A 20306-nucleotide genomic window follows, 5' to 3' on the forward strand; every position below is an offset into this window, starting at 1 on the left:
AAAAAAAAAAAAGAATACAGTTCTCTGGCATTAAATGTACCAACCGGAGGCATTTTGATCACCTGAGAGGTGATTGTCTACACAGCTGTCTGCTTTATTTTCCAGTCCCTATAGATCTCAGCTTTGAAAACCTTTGATCGTTTCAATCATTTTAACATCACTTTCAGTCCAAGACTGAGCGAGGAGCTTGGGTCATTACAGATAAATATTTCAGTCCTGTGAAAATTTAACTTGTTTCTTTTTGGGGTTGGCTTCAAAGAGGAACTTCAAAGGGAAGTGCCATGCCCAGGGCCATAAATTATTCATACTGAGCAACATGTTAGACTTCCAACACTTGCTTTGGCCTATTAATCACATCAGTAACACTGCACTGAACTACACTCCCATTGGCTGACCAATACTTCTCAAGTTCAGTAACTAGCTACCTCAGTGGCTACACACAATCACCTTTGCTTTGTAAATGGTTCAGATGCCGAATTTTATTAAAACTATAGGAGTCTGAAACTGTTCAGTGAACGGCGCCTTGTGGTGCCATCCCAAAGAGGTTCAAAATCACTCTCACTGACCTTTTCCTGGATTGTGTCCAGCTGGTGGAATGACCTACCAATCTCAATTCAAACAGCCGAGTCTTTAGTCATTTTCAAAAAAACATCTAAAGACTCATCTTTTTCGCCAGCACTTGACCAACTAATACTAGCACTTACCTTTTCTTGTCTATCCTATTCTTGGGAAAACAAAAAACATAGCTACGGGTTCTGTGCCAGACTAACTCAGACTTGTCATGGCACTTGTATACTGTTGTTGTTCTCTCTTTAGTCTGATTGCTTCTATTCTTCTCATTTGTAAGTCGCTTTGGATAAAAGCGTCTGCTAAATGATTAAATGTAAATGTAAATGTAAATGTTCAGTTTCAGACTCAGCCTTAGTGACACAACTGAGTTAATGTAATTAAACTCACAAAACTGAAGTAATGTCTGTTGATTTCACTGAAAGACTGAAAAACTTTTAGACAGTAAAACCTTTGGGGAAAAGCTGCATCTTCAGCTACACCCCATTTTAAAGCACCAGCCATTAAAAAAACAGTCATACGCATTCAGACAGAAATCTTAAGCTGTTACATCGCATCTTGGCATGTCATGCTAAAAAACGTCTTTGAAAAACATGTCAAAACCTTATCATTCTGTTCCATTCAGCTGCATTCTGTATAGATGGTTTTGAATTAAAAAAAAAAAGCTCCTACGTAAACAGAGCCAAAGAAATATGAACCTGAAAACATCCTAATTATACAGGCCAACTAGATGTTTTTCAAAATATGTAGATTTGCACATCACTAGTTGCCCATCCTAAATGCACTGTGTCACTGACAAGACAAATCAAGTGGATCCAGTGCCAAGTCTCATCGGGCATTCCTCTTTAGTGTGATGACTGTTACTTTAGCAGCAAGCGTGGTAAACTGTCATTGGCTGAAATCAGCTGTTAATTCACAGAGTGCTTAAATGACACAAAACCCTCTGCAATTCTGAACTGCGTGCGATTCATGGCTAGTGTCTTCCCATGTGCAGCTAAGCAGGGTGCATAGCAATTTGTTCCTGCTTGATTAAGCCCTGCCATTGATTAATTGATTGAGAGGAGGACTGGAATGAAGACAAAGTCAGAGGGGATCTTGAGAACACCCAGCCCAATAGAAGATGCAGTTCTCATTCAGAGGTCTACAATGTACCATTAAGTAAGAAGAATTGGTCTGGGTGGCTGCTTTTAAGTGTGACTCAACGAAGCCACTGACCTTGACAGCAAGACAAACCAGTGACAATTCTCACTTACTCAAACTTTGATTGATGCATTGCATTGCCCTGATCTCATTATGCCCGGCACACACTACTTATGAACCACTGTTCAAATACAAGGAAGAAAACAGTGAACTACTATATATACAATGATTTGACTGAAAATCCTATACAAAACCCTTTGCAACCAGACCAACATTAACAGTAACTCATATATTGATTGGAATAATCGACATCGCTGTCATGAAGGCATTGTGGTTGGTTGCCAGGATATTGCTGTGGAGTTACTAAGATGTTCTGTATGGTTTCTTACTAATAACGTCCAATGTCTTTGTGATACTTTATTCCCTCTTTCTTTCTTTCTTTCTTTCTTGCCTTTTCATCATTGTGAAGTAACAATAAAACTAATTGCTTAGAAAAGTAGTTACAGAAATGTCCTCAAGCCACAATAGATATCCATAGCACAAACTGTGTGCAAGCATGCAGTGTCACAAAAGAATTATATTTAAAGTGCATGTTTTTCATTAGTGTTTGTCATTACCATGCAGCGTGATGCTGTAAATCATGGCCTGATTAACTTGTGACTTTATGGCTAGACCTTTAGGTGAAAAGCAGTCGATTTGTTTTGGCCACTCTCAGCTACACAGTTTATGAAGTACAACAAACTCCATAAATGGAAATTTCATTCAATGTCATCTACAGTAATGCGATGCTTATGCTTATTGATTATTCACTGAGCAAACATGCTGATCAAATAGCAATGAGATAAATAAAACTTTTGTAAATGTCAAGTAAACAAGCTGAATATCAAATCTTCTAGGTGTTCTGCTGCATTCATAAAGGTGCTTCAGGCTAAGCAGCCTGCCATATCAAAAGGATTGACAACTATAGTGGGGTCCAAAAGTTTGAGACAACATCTAACTTTTTTTTTTCCCCTAAAATTACACTTTTAGGATTTAACATTAAAACATTTTAAGCAAATAAGAAATATCTTTCTTCAGTATTTCTTGAGAACAAATAAAATGTGAAACAATTTTTTGATTAGTGATCTAGAAATAGTTAAACATATTTGCAATGAAGTTCAGACAAAAAAGAAGAATCACTGAAGTCACTAATCGCATAAGCAACACTGCTGATGTGAACTTTGTACTGATGGTTAGTTATTCTTGCTTTGTTTAAAAAGTACAATATGCTCTTTGGCTTTCTCAAATCATTCTGCAGAAAATGATCATCAAACTTGTGGAATTCATGCTGCTTGAGTACTGCTCTCAAAAGAACAAACAAAATACTTTTCTGAAATTCAACAAAATGTTTCAGTTCAACCTTTTCATTTCAGCTGTTGTGCTGATAACTTTTATAATACATTTGTTTGCATTCCATTAGAAAATGCAAAATAGAAGCATTTGTGTATTAGCTTTTTGGACGATATAATAAACATTGGAGATAAAGACTAAAATCACCAAAAGAATGGTTGTGTCATAAGGAAAAGCTCAGCAATGGGATGTAGCTCTTGCTCAAATACATACACATATGCCCAGGCACACATTTTGCACAGCCGCTGACTGCTGATCAGACCTGTAAGCCATAGATATGAGAGGCTCTGCATTATCAATCAGTGAGACAAATGGGACTGTCAAAGAGAAGATCTCCCTTTGGCAAATTGATTACATTTGTGACATGTTCTTCAGGACAAAATGTTTTCCCATCTCCATCACTTCCCATGCCTTGCTTCTGATGCACAAAAATGCACTAATCGAAAAGATTGTAAAGGTGACATGCCCAAATGCGCAAAGCTTTCATCTAATTTATAAAACTCAGATTAAACAGGTTGAGCCAGATTAATGTCTTAAGCTCTTTTAAGAGCTATTCTTCTTAGAGTAAACTTATAAGTCGATGCCTAAGAAGATTATGAGCGTGTAGATAAATAATGAGTAACCCCGTGTAAAACTCACCTAACCAGAAACCTGACATCAGAGTTATGAGAAGAACAGACGATCATGTTATGGATTTATATATTTAAATGAGCTGAGAGCTCTAAGACATATATGCCTCAGTGCTTTCCATCAGAATATGCAGTTCCTGGGCTTTTTGTTCCATCACTTTCAACTGTGAGTCTGTGAGGTTTTTGACAGATTTGGTTCACAAAAACATTAAAAAACAATGCAGTTAATCTTCAATTCAAAGTCTGTGAACTAAAGCAGCTAACAAAAACAAAATAAAACAAAATAAAAATTATAGCCCCAAATATTTACCATAACACAAAAATAAAATATGCCAGAATAAAGTGATATGATGCACCCTACTGGATTTGGCAAACAATGAAATGCACTATTAACTAAACAGTAGTAACTATGAAATGATCAAATCTGAACACCAAAATATTTCTATAATAATGATCTAATCTAAATGGGATAATGATATAAGCCATCTCTATATCTTCGAAAATCTGCAGTTGGTTTAATCCACTTTGGCACTTGAGGTGTAAAATGAGATTTTAAGACTTATTGGTAGGCTTTAACCAGATAAACTGTCTAGAGGTGCAAAAATAAGGGTTGAGCAGATGGCCATGACCATTTGTCCGTTAGGTCGTCGGATTAAAGGATGTAAAAATCCCAAGGCCAACTGGGCATTTAGGCAGCAATCAGAAAGAGGCTTAAAATCTTTGGTCCAGGCAAGGAACAATCAGATGTTGTCACACTAACTAACTCTAGAGAAACAGCCTGAGTCAACCGCACCTGAAAAGTCTCAGTATAATCTTGTTTTCATTTAGGGCATCAGAATGTTAGGTAAAAAAAAAAAAAAAAAAAAATGTACCCTGCATGCACTGTAAGTTGCTTTGGATAAAAGCGTCTGCTAAAAGCATAAATGTAAATGTAAAGAATGTGCTGCAGAGCCAACTTATTTTCCCAAAATGCACTATTAAATACAACTGCTGGGCCCGGTTAAAACTGTGCACACATGGTCATTTACCAAGAATAAAGAGATGCCATTATGTGTGTGAATATGGAGATTTAAGCTGACAGAATGAGCTTCCCTGTCACCTTGTTTCATTATGAAGACAAAGGAACAAGGAATGTCTGGTGGAATAATGCCACATTTCCATATTCACACTTGTGTTTTAATGGCACTTTTATTGAATTAAGCTATAAGTATGCATTCTGTGCCTGAAAACTGGATAAAGTTCATTCAGCCAAATCATGTCCCCCATAATGTTGGAGAGCACAGCTCTGACTTGGCACGCTGTGTTAATGATTCCGATTTCATCTGTCATCACTGTGAGCGATTAGCCGTTTCAAACTCTGCTTTATTATGTGCAAATGAGGCAATGAACCACATTTCATGTTAGGATGAATATTTATGACAATGAGTCCAGGTAGAGGCACTGACCCCATGAATTGGTGAGGGGACATTTCCCATGTGGTGGTTCCGGTGGGGTTTGATAAGCGATTCCTACCGTTTGGCACATCCAAGATGTGATGCTTATCCAGGGTCCATCCGCCCATGTTGGAGGCCTCCAGCTCATATCCTTGCAGCGTGGCTGTCCGCTTTTCCCATAGGATCACATTCAGGCATGATTCATACTCAAAGCCCACGGACACTACAGTATAGAGGGGGGAAAAAGGGCAAAAGGTATCTATTATCCTTAAATGTTTTTCTACCTAATTTGATATAGGTTTCATGTTTAAATAATTTAAATAAAGCTAGTATTTTCAGGATACCTTTAAATGCAAATATTTTAAGAATATATCATTTTAAGCATTTAAACATTGTTTATTCAATAGGTGAATCACTTGTGTATTGAATGTAATACAGGCAAAATATATGTGGTTTTGACAGTTTACAGTTTATGCACATGGAAAACTGGAGCAGTTAACTATTTCAGAGCATCTACAATCTTGTTAGGGAAAAATGCTTCAGCAATAGCATGACTATAACAAGTCCAGTCATAGCAACATTTTCCAAATGGGCCTGTGACCTTCTGAAAGCTTTAATTGCAGACTAATTATACATACAAAGAGCAGTCAGCAGTATATAGACGGGACTAGAAAAATGCAGCTGCTTGTACCTTTTATTTATTGCTAGAACACAACCCAGTGTCAGTTTAGCAAAATATGGTTAGGATAACAATTAAGCATATGCTGCATATTCAACAAAATGAGATTGGCTTTTGACCTATGTGTATTTTCAGCAAGGTTTAAATCATACATTTTGTGCCAGTATTAAAGTGAAACCATATTATTGTCCTAAATCCCTTTAACAACCATTAATTTAGGGTTTAGAAAATATTAAGTTCAAACTTCTGGTCTGTTTAATAATAAGCCCTCTTCTCCTAATCTGACTTGTACTATCAGTTTATAGGGAAATTCATCTCACCACTGAAATATCTGGGTGAAAAAAAAAAAGATTAATTTGCTCCTGGTTTAAATCAGTTCAAGTTAATAATATATTCATACACAGAGGGCTTTATATAGATCTGTTTCCTCCCATTGTTCCACTACTCACCTACAGCCTCTGCGAGTCCATAGACTCTCTGGCTGTACGCATCTGTCTTGTCCCAGATAAAGCTGTAAGAGAGCCGGGGTGAAGCTGGGAACTGCTTCTGAAACATTCTGCCCTCCACAGCCACCATGAGGTGGACCCGAGCCAAGCCGAAGGGCACACTGGACTGGGTCAAGATGACCTTCAGAACAGGTTTGTAGGCTGAAGCACGTGAACTCAAGTAAATCAAGTCTAAATCACTCCCAGGAATGGCCGTGTGCTCATGAAGAACCTGTGATTAAAAATGTGCACGAGAGAGGGAGTTAATTGCCTGTAGTGTAAATGTCCTTGTAGCTTATTATAATTTTTATTAAAATTCTCTTTAAAACTGTATTTTAGATCAAATAAAGGTAGTCTTGGTGAGCGTAAGAGACTTATTTTAGAAATATAAAAAAATCTTACTGACCCTAAACATTTGAATTGTAGTGTATGGCAACCCTGATGTCAAGAGTTTGAAAAAAAATTATAATAATATATAATAATTTTTAAAGGGTTAAAAAACAATCAGTGCAATTTTCAAGCAGCATCATACAAACATCTTCAGAAAGACAATCATATGAAGTAATAAATAATTTACCAAGCATTTCCACAAAAAATATCTACTTGAATTATGTCTGATCCCTGCTGACTTCCACTTGTAGCCTAAAAGGGATTTATGTTACAAGTATAAAATGTGAGTTATTTCTGTCACAGGAACATGATATAGTATGGCACTGTCATCATTAATTCAGAAGCAATATCTGCGTGGTGGTCTTTTAAGAATATCTGGGTTTCCTCACCGTGCAATATATTCTGTAAGTAAAAATCACCTGGTTCTCTCATATATTGTAGTGTCATTAAATCATACAGCTCAGATGAGCTTGAAGCACATAGTCAAATTCCTTTTGATTTTAAGGAAAAATGAACCGAGACTCATTTTACTCCCAGAGGTGATGCGGTACGACTCACCTGTGTCTCAGGAATGATGGGGCTGGCCTCGGGGCTGGAGCGGTAGAAGGTGGAGAGTGGTGACGCTGTGATTCGGGGCGAGGGTCTGTCAAGGCCACTAAATTCACAGGTTGGCATGTCTCTTTCTTCTTTTCTCATCACCAGTGTGTCCATCACATGAAAAACTCTCCATGACAACCACACCGTGCGATACACAGCGGAGTATGGAGCACGCACGAAACGCAATGTCAGTGCTATGCCTCCGTTCACCAATAAATCAAACCTACAGGTGGATAAAAACACAGTCTTCAGAACAGCGCTCATGCATGCTTGACAAATAAACTGGACTCTCTTGAGAAAGTACTATGGTGGTACCATGGTCCAGTGATGGGAAGTCGTTAAAGGTAATATTAATAATAGGATATTGCTACAGTTCATGTCCAAAAATATTGTATTCCCATGGTTCATGTTGTTATCATTATTAACTATGTTAATATATGACAGTGTCATTTTTTATGTGGTATGCATGCATGTATAAAATTAAAAAATGTATGTAGTAATATACTGTACACTGCTATTTTTTTAAATAAATCTATACTTTTATTCAGCAAGGATGCATTAAATTGATAAAAAGTGACAGTGAAGACATTTATAATGTTACAAAAGATTTATATTTGTTTTATATTTGTTGTTTTTCATGAACACATTAAGCACCATAACTGTTTTCAACATAGATAATAATAAGCGAAGTTTCTTAAGCAGCAAATCAGCATATTAGAATGATTTCTGAAGGATCATCATCAAATTACATTTTAAAATACATAAAAGCATTAACATTTAAATTGTAATAATATTTCACATCATTACTATGTTGCTGTATTTGTTTGATCAAATACAGAAAGTAGCCTTGGTGAGTAAATGAGACTCATTTCAAAAACATTAAAACATCTCCAAACTTTTGAACAGTAGTGTGTATTTACATAATAATTTGCTATTTTTATGAAAGATGTAGTTTGTTCCAGAATCTCTCATTGTTTTTGTGGGGGAAGAGGGCATATGAAGGCTAAGCGTGATTCATAATTTCCTGTTATCAAACTCATAAGCACATGGGTCCTCTCCAAATTACATGGTTTGTTAGCCTCATCAAAGCACTTAGTTATTGATGTCTTCCACGTTTCATTTCCTCCTCTAAAAATATCTGTTTCATATATCCAATGAAAAAAACAGCTAAATAACATGGCAGACTTCACTGTCTTTTATCAGTAGTTTGCTGGCACACTTAAGATGTTCTACTAGTTGATGAGAGTAGGGGTTTAGATGTGATGTAACTTTCTTACGTTTGAGGGATTTGGATGAGAGATCTGGAGGTAGCAGTTAGAGCAGGACGTATTTTAATTAGCACGGTATAGCGAGGAGGTAGGCGCAGATTTGGAAATGAAGGGGCGTCTCTTTGAAGTCGTGCTCTATATGAGCTGCTGACTCCCCTGCCCGGAAGGGGAGAGATGAACGGTGCGGTAACTTTACACACACATACACACAAACATACACATCCATGCAGTGCCACTGCCTTGAAATTCTCCCTAACTGCCCCTGTCCCTTTTTACAATCCTGGCATGGCTGGGCCACTGTTCCAGACCATCAGCCTTTAAAGCTGTTTCTTTGCCTCTGTTTCCTCTTGGACACACTTGCTTACCAAGAGCAGACACCAGCACTGAACAAGCATGATTATCTGAAACCCATTCCCCTGTGTGCAAGTTTTTAGGAGGGATCTGGATATATCGGATAATCCCCAACATCATCCTCCCTTCATTAGAGATGAAGATCCATCCCTTGAGTATTTTTTTCTTTCATTAAACTCTATTGAAGAGAAAATAAAGTTTTTAATGCATTACGGTCATGCCTCAGTTAAAGGCATATGGTCGCCTCACATACACATGCAAACTCCCACACATGTGACCCTTGAGTAGATGACTCACATTAACTGCTGATCTGAGTGATTCTTGATAATGATGGATAATGACTAAAGGGATTATTATAAAGGTACAAGAAGGTCAGATAGCCCCAGAATCAGCTCAGAACTGAAAGTTAAACTCTGCAGACTGCTTTAATGTTATATAACTAGAGTTAAAATGGGGCTTGAAAGATAATATTTTCATCTTTTTACTTTATCTGTGTGGAGATCAGATTTTGGCACTGCTTTATGGGTTTATATCAGTCTTATGTCCTTCACTGACTTGATTTAATTGGTCAAAATAGTTAATACATTACCATCTGATTCATGTAAATCATTATTTGTCAGACTTAAAATTAATATTACTGCTGGTTTAATGTGTTATTATTATTATTATTATTATATATATGTGTGTTTGTGTGTGTGTAGCCAAAATATTTTTAAAAAATAAATATCAATTTAATTAAAATATGTATATTGTAATCAAAATGTGGTTTTAAAAATACATTTAACTTATATAATCAAATTAAATTATACATTATGTAAATATTGCACATATATTATAATTTGAATAATTTGTATACCTATACAAGTATAATTTGTGGAGATTTTGTGTTATGCAAATAAATAAATACAATATATGCAAATGTGATCATAATATATGAAAGGATCATAAAAGACATTCATAGGCCAAGTTGTAATGTGTTGCCTTTAAGTGACAGTGACACTGACATGGGGATGAGAATGTGCCTGTTTGTGTTGATTTGACTTGACTCCCACTCACTGTTGAAAGCAGTGAGATGTACATAGGTATTTACATAAAACTATGCAAAATGGTTTCTCACTGACTATCTTAAGGATAGGTATTAGCATAATTATGTGTTTACATATGTGCTCGTCTGTGTCTGAGTAAAACATATTTATACATACATGCCATCCTGTCTGGTGATGGTATAACCCTGCTGGGGGTAATGCAGAAGGGACACATTCACCCCAATCAGTGGAGTGCCGTCACTGGTCACCACCTGTCCTCGCACTACGGACACCAAGCTGTTAAATAAGCACAAACACACTTACAAAAACACATGAATATGGCTCTGAATGAAAACAAAGGTTTTCAAAATCAGCAGGCTATTTGTAAAAAAAAAAAAAAAAACACAATAAGTAACATTAAATTTGATATTTTATATATAAAATTAACAGATTTTATATATAAAATGTCAATTTCTACTATAAAATGTCTCAATCCACTGCACCTAACCTTCCTCTGTCATGCTGTTTTGATAATCTTAACAGATATAATTACAGCACAAATAATTTTACCAAGCACCATTAAGTGGCTGACCTGCAATCTCGCATCTTTACTCTAATTGTGTGATAATTTCTCACTGTGCGAACAAAAGAAACCTCAGGGCAGATGGGCGGGATGAGAAGTTTCCTCATCAAAGCATAATCAAAAGCTTCATCAGCCAAATATCTAGAGATTCTAAAAAGATTTCTTGACTGGTCCTATTCTAAGGCAGTGAAGACAAGCAGCAAAGTTCATATTGTTAACTTTGTCCAAAAACACCAAAGGGCAAAGAACATATTCGCTGGAGATTCCAAATTCCAAATAATAATTTTGGTACAAATCATACCAACGGTGGATAGCTTTCCTATCTGCAATATGAAAGCAGCAGAAATTAGATAGGACAACATGGAGGCTTCAAAAAGGGAAACTGAAGTTCTGAATTCCTATCAAAAAGGAAAACCTTTTTGTTTTTTCTGTATGAGTGTGGGAGGCTTGCTCTGTTTTCCCATGCTGTTAGATCTATGACCGTTACAATCTATGATCCACTGTATGAAATGTTACAAAAATCACTTTAAGATTGTGGGAAATTTTGTGCAACACATCAAACGGCATCACAATTACTTGCATAGCCAGAAGGACTTTCTATGCATAATGCATTTTAATATGTTATACCACTGATAAATAAAACATGAAATAGAGGCATTATCGGGATAATAAGCCATGTGTCTCACTGAGAAGCTTAGAATGATATATATTAAACAATTTTGATGTTTAAAATCATTTTTAAATAATGTTTATTTCCGAAAGCAGCTAAACTAGCAATTTTAAAGCTGGTATAAAATATGTTTTAACATTATTAAAAAGTCATAAAAACACAGCTTATAAAACAACTATAAAATGCAGCTTTCTAAGCGAGACTGGAAGTATTAAAGGGATAGTCCACTCACAAATGGCAATTCTGAGATCATTTACTCAAACCTTGTTAGGAACACAAAAGAAGATACTTTGAATACACTTCATGTTTTTTTTCCTACAATAAATGTCAGTGGGATCTAAAACAACATTGGGGTCCAATGACAAAAAAAAAGGAATTTTCTTTTGTGATAATACCCATTTTCGGGGGGAAATATCCCTTCCATGCACATTTTTTAGTTCACTGTAGGATAGGTCCCAATACTGTTCCTAAATCCAAATCTAGTTGATTTTTCTTCAGCAGTTCAAGATCTCCTAACCTGCTGTTGAATGTGTTTTCCCCTGGCAGGGTATGTGTGCCCCCTGGAGCTACCAGAAAGCTGACGCGCTGATAGAAGCCCTGAGCGTCTGGAGAAGGTGAGCTGAGGTATTGCATTGCGCTGGGATCTGGAGCCCCGCGGCAATACGTCTGATCCTGACAGGCGCTGTGAATGCAACAGTCTGGGTCCATACAGTCCACCAAGCCATCTAAAACAACAGCAAGGGACTTCAGAACTACATAATAAGTGCTTTGAAAGTAATGTAGACATTTATTAGTACAGAATGGGAGCACCATCCTATTAAAACACAATATTTACTCCCCAACTTCTTGTCATTTTCTCACCTCCCTCGTTGTCCTTGCCATCAGAGCAAAGGGTTTCCATGGCGACATCACACCCCACCCCTCTCCATCCCGACTGGCAGAGGCAGTGCCATCCGTTCTGGTCCAGTATGCACCTGCCGTTGTTGTTACACAGCCCTGGACAGCTATCTACCGGGACAAATTCATCAGTTATACATACTGACCGTTCAGCAGCCAAGGATGTGTCAAAGGGGTGAAGAACTCACCATACAGAACTGCATAAACATACAGGGGAAAACACGGTGAATGTGTTTCAGTCAGTCAAACGTTTGGAACTTGACATTTTAAAGACATCTGACAGGACTCAGGGACAGCTGTAATTTCACATGAAACAGCTGGGCAAAATATGTGCTTTAGTATTATAGAAAATGAAAAATGTTTTTTATTACTTACTGTATTATTATTTTCTGTTCTCCATCTCTAGTTGAATAGATTAATAAATTCAGCTAAATACCAGCTAGGCAAAATGATTTGCAAAAAAAAAAAGAAAAAGAAAAGAAGGGAAAAAATACATAAAATAAAATATGCATGAGGTATCTGATCAGCTTATAAAGTTAAAAGAACGTTCTTATGAAAAATTCTATCAAATTACACATCTAGTAGTGTCCATGTGAATTAACAGCATGCTGAGCTGAACAGCACAAGTGCAGAGGGGGTTTATCAGACAAGTGCTCCATCATATCCTTTGTCACAAAATGTGTGAAGTCAAAGGAAATTGCAGAGGAAATGCTAAATTAAGGAGCTTAGTAGCTGCTAAATATTACATTAAAAGACAGTGAGATGTACAACAATGGGGATTTGGGTAATGTGAATGTGTATATGTGCATGGACTGACTGATGATTTTGTGTGTGTTTTTTTATGCCTACAGTTACACTGTATAAAACAGGAAACCTGAAACCGAACACATAAGGGGACACATTAATACAAAGTACATAGACATAATGAAAGTCATGCTTGAGAGACAGAGGGGTCAGAGCCACATGCTCTCTTCAGGGCAGCATGACCTTTACCTCTATATCCTATCCAGTCTGCTATCATGAAGAGACATTCAGGGAAAAGAATTAAACATGGGGTGTTATACTGCGGTTTGCAGTGATTTAGTGTCATTTTTATAGACAGCCCAGGTAGCCTCCGCTGGTTACACACACCTAATATGCTGCGGCTTACCTTCTCCTCAGTAAATATGACATTTCATGATATTTGCATTGTAATGCTCAAGAGCTCGATTAGAGGAAGGCACAAATGCTTTGGAATGTTTATTTTTATTTTGTAATAATTTTTTTTTTAAACATTTACATTAAATGAAAATATAATTGAAGAGAGATTTAAGAAAACAATCGTTTAAAAAGAGAAGCTTTAAAAAGAGAAGCTTTTTTATAATTATTATTCTGGACAACACACAGAAAGCAAATATGGTTGATGAAAGAAAGCACTGTACCTTTTATTTTGCTGTCCAAAAAGTGTGCTATGGTGATAAAATGAATCAAAGGGAAAGAATGAAAGAAGTCATTAAGATGCAAAATAGTAATTTTGTTCAATGCAAACTATGCAATAAATGTACCTATTCAGCCAACTGGCAACCTGAGAGTTCTCATCAGTCAAATTTGAATATGCTCTTATGCTCACCAAGACTGCATTTACTGGATCAAAAATACTGTAAAACAGTACTATTGTGAATATTAATAGACTTTAAGATAGATGTTTTCAATTTTAATATATTTTAAAATGTAATTTATTACTGTGAAGGCAAAGCTGAGTTTTTAGCAGCCTTTACTCCAGTCTTCAGTGTCACATGATCCTTCAGAAATCATTCTAATATGCTGATTTGATAAGCAAGAAACATTTTGCATTATTTATGTTGAAAACATTGCTGTTCATTATTTTCTGTGGAAACCATAATATGCATTTATATAGACTCTTTGATGAATGAAAAGATTTAATGCGTCTTGCTGAAAAAAAAAAAAACCTTACTGGCCCCAAATTTTTGAACGGTACTGTATATTCAGTATAGAAATCTGGGCTTTTCCATTTTATTCATTTCCATTACTTTTTACTGACCTGTAAAACACAATTTTATTTGTGATATTTCCAAGTTTTTACTGTGGGAACACTGAATAAGACTCTTTTTAAAGCTAGTATAATAAAATACAAGGTTCACAACAGGGTGAACTCACCGATATTGCAGTTTTCTCCTGTCCAACCTTGGTGACACTCACACTTCCCCTTTCGACACACACCGTGCTCCCCACAGTGTGCCTGACACTCCTCCTGTTCACACCCTGCCCCTGACCAGCCGTCCGCACACCGACACACACCTCCAACACACACGCCGTGAGGACTGCAATCCGTTGCACACATTTCTGAAACAAACAGCATTGTGTTTAAGTCATGAAATACAGTCATAAAAATGCAGTTTAGAAAACAACTATAGAAACAAAGCATTTTTTGTATAAAGTCATATAGCTTGCATTAATGTAATAATGTATGCCATTAAGTTAATCATTATGGATGTGCAGATTCAAATACTTGTACGTTAGATTTTAATTTAATTTAATGCACTTTAATGTGGGGTAGACAATTAATCATTTAGCCAAATTGTAGCTTATTAAAAGGGCAGTGCACCCACAAATGAAAATTCTGTCATCATTTACTCACCCTCAACCGGTATGAATGTTTTTCTTCTGTTGAACATGTAAGAATATATTTTGAAGAACGTTGGTATCTCAGCAATTGCTGGTAGCCATTGACTTATAATGTTTTTCCCATACCATAGATGTCAGTGGTTACCGGCAACTGTTTGTTTCCCAAAAACCTTCAAAATATATTATTTTATGTTTGACAGAAGAAAGAAATTCATACAGGTTTGGAACAACTTGAGGGTGATAAATGATGACAAAATTTTCTGTATGAACTATCCATTTAATTTGAGCTTTAGTTGAATTTAACTTAATGTTCTGTTTTTGTTTAACATATTTATTTCCACTAAAATTAATTTGAGATCAATAATTTGTGGACCCATGCAGTAGTTTTGCTGATCCCATGTTGAAGACCCCTGATCTACATGTTGTCTCTTCTGCTTTGGCAAAACAAATAAGAAATGTCATCTCCTTTACAACAGCACTATGCTGAATTATAACTGCTATGACTGAATGCATCTTTGGCACTCTAGTTCTGGAGTGTATTTGAATGTTGGGGAACAAAATTGGCAGTAATCCTTTGATAGTTTTATGCTAAAGCCAATCCACAATGGCTCTGAACTTGTCATCCTGCAAGCTGTGACTGCTAACATTTCTAGAGCTCTCCAGGGCATCCATCAACAAATACATTCACACACACACACACACACACACACACACACACACACACACACACACACACACACACACACACACACACACACACACACACACACACACACACACACACACACACACACACACACACACACACACACACAGGACTTATTGTCTTGTGCACATTTTCAAGGACAAACGTCTCTTTTACAGAATTGTTTGTGATTCTTTGTTTATCATAACGTTTTGTGCCTTTAAAAATAAATGTTATCTTTGTATATTTTTCACTCTATTTTGTCTAGGAGGAAATATAGCCAAAAAGACTCTCAAAAAGTTATTTTAATATATTTTAAAATGTAGTTTAAAGTTCAAGGCAACGTGAGTTTTTTTTTTTTTTTTTTTTTTTTATAAATCATTTGAATTTAATAATATGGCTACATGCCAAAGCCAGTTTTGGAGGGTATATTTAATAGATAATTACTTCCATAAGGCATAACCATATTCTGCAAGTGTCAGCAAACATTGTGCACTCTGTTATTCTAGAGAGACATCTCAAATTAGGAAGACGTGGGTCCATAGATGGTGCTACAGCAACTTCATTACTGAGTTTATATTATACATTCAATTTACCATCACCTTAAAATTTCCCAGTGGGCTGTAAACTATTAATCTAAATGAATTAACATGCACGCTGTAGAATTACATCTGCATGTCTGTTTCCAGTCCAACACCGATCAGCATTTATTAAAACAACCCACAGGTCAAGACAAGATCGTAAGATTACATCTGTATGCGTCAGACAGCACAAGGCATTTAAATTTTCAGTATGTATTTCTGCATAAATTCATATAAATCAGGCATTGTCTGCGTTGAGCTAGAGATTCAGATATAAAAGTATTAAGGCTAGAGATCCGGTTTTCAGACATGCTGCAACCAGACAGCAATGTGTAAAGACCATCTAACTGTGTCTGATTACAGATAATGAGAGAAGCTTAGATGTGGATTGCCCCCATCCACCTTCATTTCAACTCATCATTATCTTCTGATGTCCATAGAGTAAAGTGAAGTAAATGTGGGCAATAGCTTGAAATCTCAAGTTTTTCTTCACCTCCATTTCAAATGCGTTAACATTTTCAGTATGTATGTTACTCAATTCAGATATTGTCTGTCTTGAATTAGAGATCAAGTTATTGGAAGAGATTTGGATTCAAGGCTGAAACCAGGCAGCACTGTGCATCTAAACATGCCTGATGCTAGATAACAAGGTCAACTTAGACCTGGCTTGGCCCCATCCACCTTCATTTCAGCTAATCATTATGTTTTTAGAACTATCACCTCAACGACTCCTAAAAACCCGCTGAATAACACCGCCTGGGGCAAATTTGATTTTATAAGGCCATGCTGGAGCCAATTTATCATCGAAGAGAAATTACACCTGTGACTTTTTCAAAGTTCTCCACCGCTGCCCGAGGCAACCTTTTAGGCAAGTACAGAATTGGTCTTCCATTAAGATATTTCTTTGTTAAGCAACTTTTAGAGTGGGAAGAAAGTCAAATAATGACAAACAAATAACAGATAAAAGGTAAGATTGTGTGAAAGTCTCTCTGATGTTTGTAAAGGGGAACCATTTTGCTGTCCCTCTCAAGAGTTTTTTCTTCAGTCATAGGACCTTGGAGGGTCTGATTAGGTCGTGCTGGCTCTCTGGAATTTTAAATTGCTCTAAAAAGGTGAAGGGTTGGTTGATTCATTAAACTTTTATTTTTTTTTTTCAACTGCCTTCTTTTTCCACACCAGTCGATGTAATCAATTTTTCATTAGCGACAAGGTGTTTATCTGTTTTTAGCACTTCCAGGTTCCAGTGGGAGGCGGGTCGATCCACACCACACAACTGTTAATTAAAGTTTATTTAATTGAGGTGGAACAGTGGAGGTAATGAAGAGACAAAACCCCAACTGTGCAAGCAAGTGGACTCCCATTGCTTCCATGGCCAGAGCTAGAAGTGGGTCGATGTTAAGCTCACAAACACCCAGATGAAAGTAATGGCTTAGTGGCTTTACTACTGTACATCTTAAACAAATATTTTATATACAGTAAAAGCTAAAAGTTTAAATAGAACATTTCTGTATAGCAGTTGTTATATTTCGTTGATAATGAAATTCCTACTTAAAAAAATACTAAAATTTGTACATAATTATACATTGTATGTTCAAAAGTTTGGGTCAGTTTTTTTATTTTATTTTATTTATTTAGAAAGTAATTAATAATTTCATTCAGCAACAACAAAACTGACAGTAAAGACATAATGATAATGTAACAAAGATTTCTATTTCAAATAAGTACTGAACTTTTGAATTTTCTATTGACCAAAGATATTCAACGAAAAAAAAAAAACAATTATCCCAGTTTCCACAAAAGTATTAATCAACTATTTTCAACATCAAGAATAATGCAAAATGTTTCTTAAGCACCAAATCAGCATATTAGAAAGATTTCAGAATGATCATGTGACACTGAAGACTGAAAATCGAGTTTTGACATCATAGGAATAAATTACATTTGAAATATATTAAAATAAAACAGCTATTTTAAATTTCAATATTATATCACATTATTACTGTTTTGATCAAATAAAAACACTCTTGGTGAGCATAAAACTTTAAGAAAAATCCCCAAACATTTGAACAGTAGCGTATGTGTTAATCTAACTTTAGATCACATATGAACAGAAGATTTTTTTTGGTGATATCTGTTTTACTATAACACTTTTTGATAACTGCAGCAGCACATTTATTGTTTTTCTTTCGCATTAACATACATTTCACAAATTCCCTAAATACAAAACCACAGGCACTTATGGTGGCATAATTCCCACAACATTCTCTGAAGAAACAGCCTGACAGCTACATTTCTTTTTCTTTTCACCAATTATTTACAGGCATCACAAGGGGAACTTCTGTAAGATTAGTGTGCAGTATGTGCGTCATAGCCACAGGGAATGCTGACGTGATCGAAAGGTTACTCACAACAGGCTAATCAAACTAGAAAACATTAATGTACCTAACAGCACACAGTGTGACCAGCATGTCAGAGCGCAGAACATTTCCTATAGTAATGATTCAATTACCTACAGTGGGGTGCAAAATTCAGAGACCACACAGAAATTTTTAAATCAAATATAAACCTGGAAAAAAGAAAAAAAAGTCTTGAGGTTTTCTAATAGCCTTCCGATGCCAAATCAAACCAAATACTGTATCGTATCACATAATCAGTGAATCAGTAGTACCTGTAGAGCAGTCAGGACCAGTCCAGTTGACATCACAGATGCAGGAGTTGGTCTCACTCTGGAATGTTCCGTGGCCAGTGCAGTGTTCTGGACACATGGAGAGCTGTGTCTCACAGTTCGATCCGGTCCAGCCTGAGGTACAGTGGCACTGACCATGGAGACAGGAGCCATGGCCTGAACAGGATGAGTTCACACAGTCCACTGTGGAAAACAACAGTTTTCAGACCATTTTCATAAAATTACCTTCACATTTTTTAAATGACTTTTAACCAATCATTTGAAAATCAACAATGTCTTCATGTGAAATGTTTTGCTTGAAGAATTCTATACTTCTTCAAAAATACAGTACCATCAAAAGTTTTATGTTGGTAAGTTAATAATATTTTTTAAATATTTTGTTCCTCAAGGCTGCATTTAGAATCAGAATCAGAATTATTCAGCTTTATTCACCAGGTGTGCGCAGACACAAGAGGAATCTGGTACATACATACATACACATCTGAAATAAGAACAGAAAAAAAAAAAACATTTAAATAGTAAGACTTAACAATAAATAATGTGTATGAATCTGGAACAGTATATTGATTTATGCACAGATTTGTGCATTTTACTCTATACAGAACTGTATAAATAAAGAGATATGCATATGTATTTACATAATACTTGAGAAATGCAATAATTAAAGATGTAGAATGAATTACAGAAATGAATTACAGAACACAAGTAATGATTCATGTGTTAGCTGTTTAAGCTTGAGATGGCATGGGGGAAAAAACTTTTTATGCCTAGATGTTCTAGTCCACAGAGATCTGTAACATCTGCCTGAGGGGAGAAGTGCAAACAGGTTGTGTCCAGGGTGAGAGGGGTCTTTGATGATGTTACCTGCCCGTTTCTTCACCCTGGAGTTGTACAAGTCCTGAAGACTGGGCAGATGCACACCAATGATCCTTTCTGCTGTCCTAACAGTCCGTTGCAGTCTTTTTAAATCTGATTTGCTGGCTGACCCAAAGCAGACAGTTATAGAAGAGCACAGAACCGACTCAATAATAGCTTAGTAAAACTGTGTCTTTTGTGCCTGTGGCAGGTTGAACTTTTTCAGCTGACGAAGGAAGTATAACCTCTGCTGGGCCTTTTTCACAATGGAGTCAATGTAAATGTCCCACTTCAGGTACTGAGAGATGGTTGTGCCCAGGAACCTGAATGACTCCACTGCAGCCACAGTTCTGTCTATGATGGTGATTGGGGGAGAGCAGGGGGTTTTATTCTGAAGTCCACGATCATCTCCACAGTTTTGAGCGTGTTCAGCTCCAGGTTGTTGTGACTGCACCAGACAGTCAGCTGCTCAACCTCTTGTCTGTAAGCAGACTTGTCTCCGTCCTGGATGAGGCCAATGACTGTGGTGTCGTCTGCTAACTTCAGGAGCTTGAAAGAGGGGTCTTTAGAGGTGAACTCATTTGTGTAGAGGGAGAAGAGCAGTGGGGAAAGAACACAGCCCTGAGGAGCTCCAGTGCTGATGGTGTGGGTGTTGGATGTGAGTTTTCCCAGCCTTACTAGCTGCTGCCTGTCTGTCAGGAAGCTGGTGATCAACTGACAGATGGAGGTGGGCACAGAGAGCTGTGTGAGTTTATTCTGATCAATCTGATG

The 20306-nt window shown here is 36.6% G+C and overlaps 1 protein-coding gene across 3 annotated transcripts in view; it reads right to left on the reverse strand.

The window, feature by feature from the left end:
• The window catches only part of LOC109084564 (teneurin-3-like), a 109846-nt gene that overhangs the window by 14442 nt on the left and 75098 nt on the right, over positions 1-20306 (reverse strand). Inside the window, exons 11-20 of one of the 3 annotated variants that reach the window (XM_042770177.1) lie at positions 18663-18863; positions 14261-14446; positions 13525-13551; positions 13097-13114; positions 12068-12214; positions 11724-11931; positions 10131-10250; positions 7271-7532; positions 6287-6554; positions 5238-5381 (exon numbers count right to left, since the gene is read on the reverse strand). In XM_042770177.1, the coding sequence (XP_042626111.1) occupies positions 5238-5381; positions 6287-6554; positions 7271-7532; positions 10131-10250; positions 11724-11931; positions 12068-12214; positions 13097-13114; positions 13525-13551; positions 14261-14446; positions 18663-18863 (1581 nt within the window). Of the gene's footprint in view, positions 1-5237; positions 5382-6286; positions 6555-7270; positions 7533-10130; positions 10251-11723; positions 11932-12067; positions 12215-13096; positions 13118-13524; positions 13552-14260; positions 14447-18662; positions 18864-20306 lie in introns of all 3 variants that reach the window. The other 2 variants (XM_042770176.1, XM_042770178.1) reach the window with 2 other exon arrangements.

Source organism: Cyprinus carpio, chromosome A14, assembly GCF_018340385.1.
Source record: "Cyprinus carpio isolate SPL01 chromosome A14, ASM1834038v1, whole genome shotgun sequence".
NCBI lineage: Eukaryota > Metazoa > Chordata > Actinopteri > Cypriniformes > Cyprinidae > Cyprinus > Cyprinus carpio.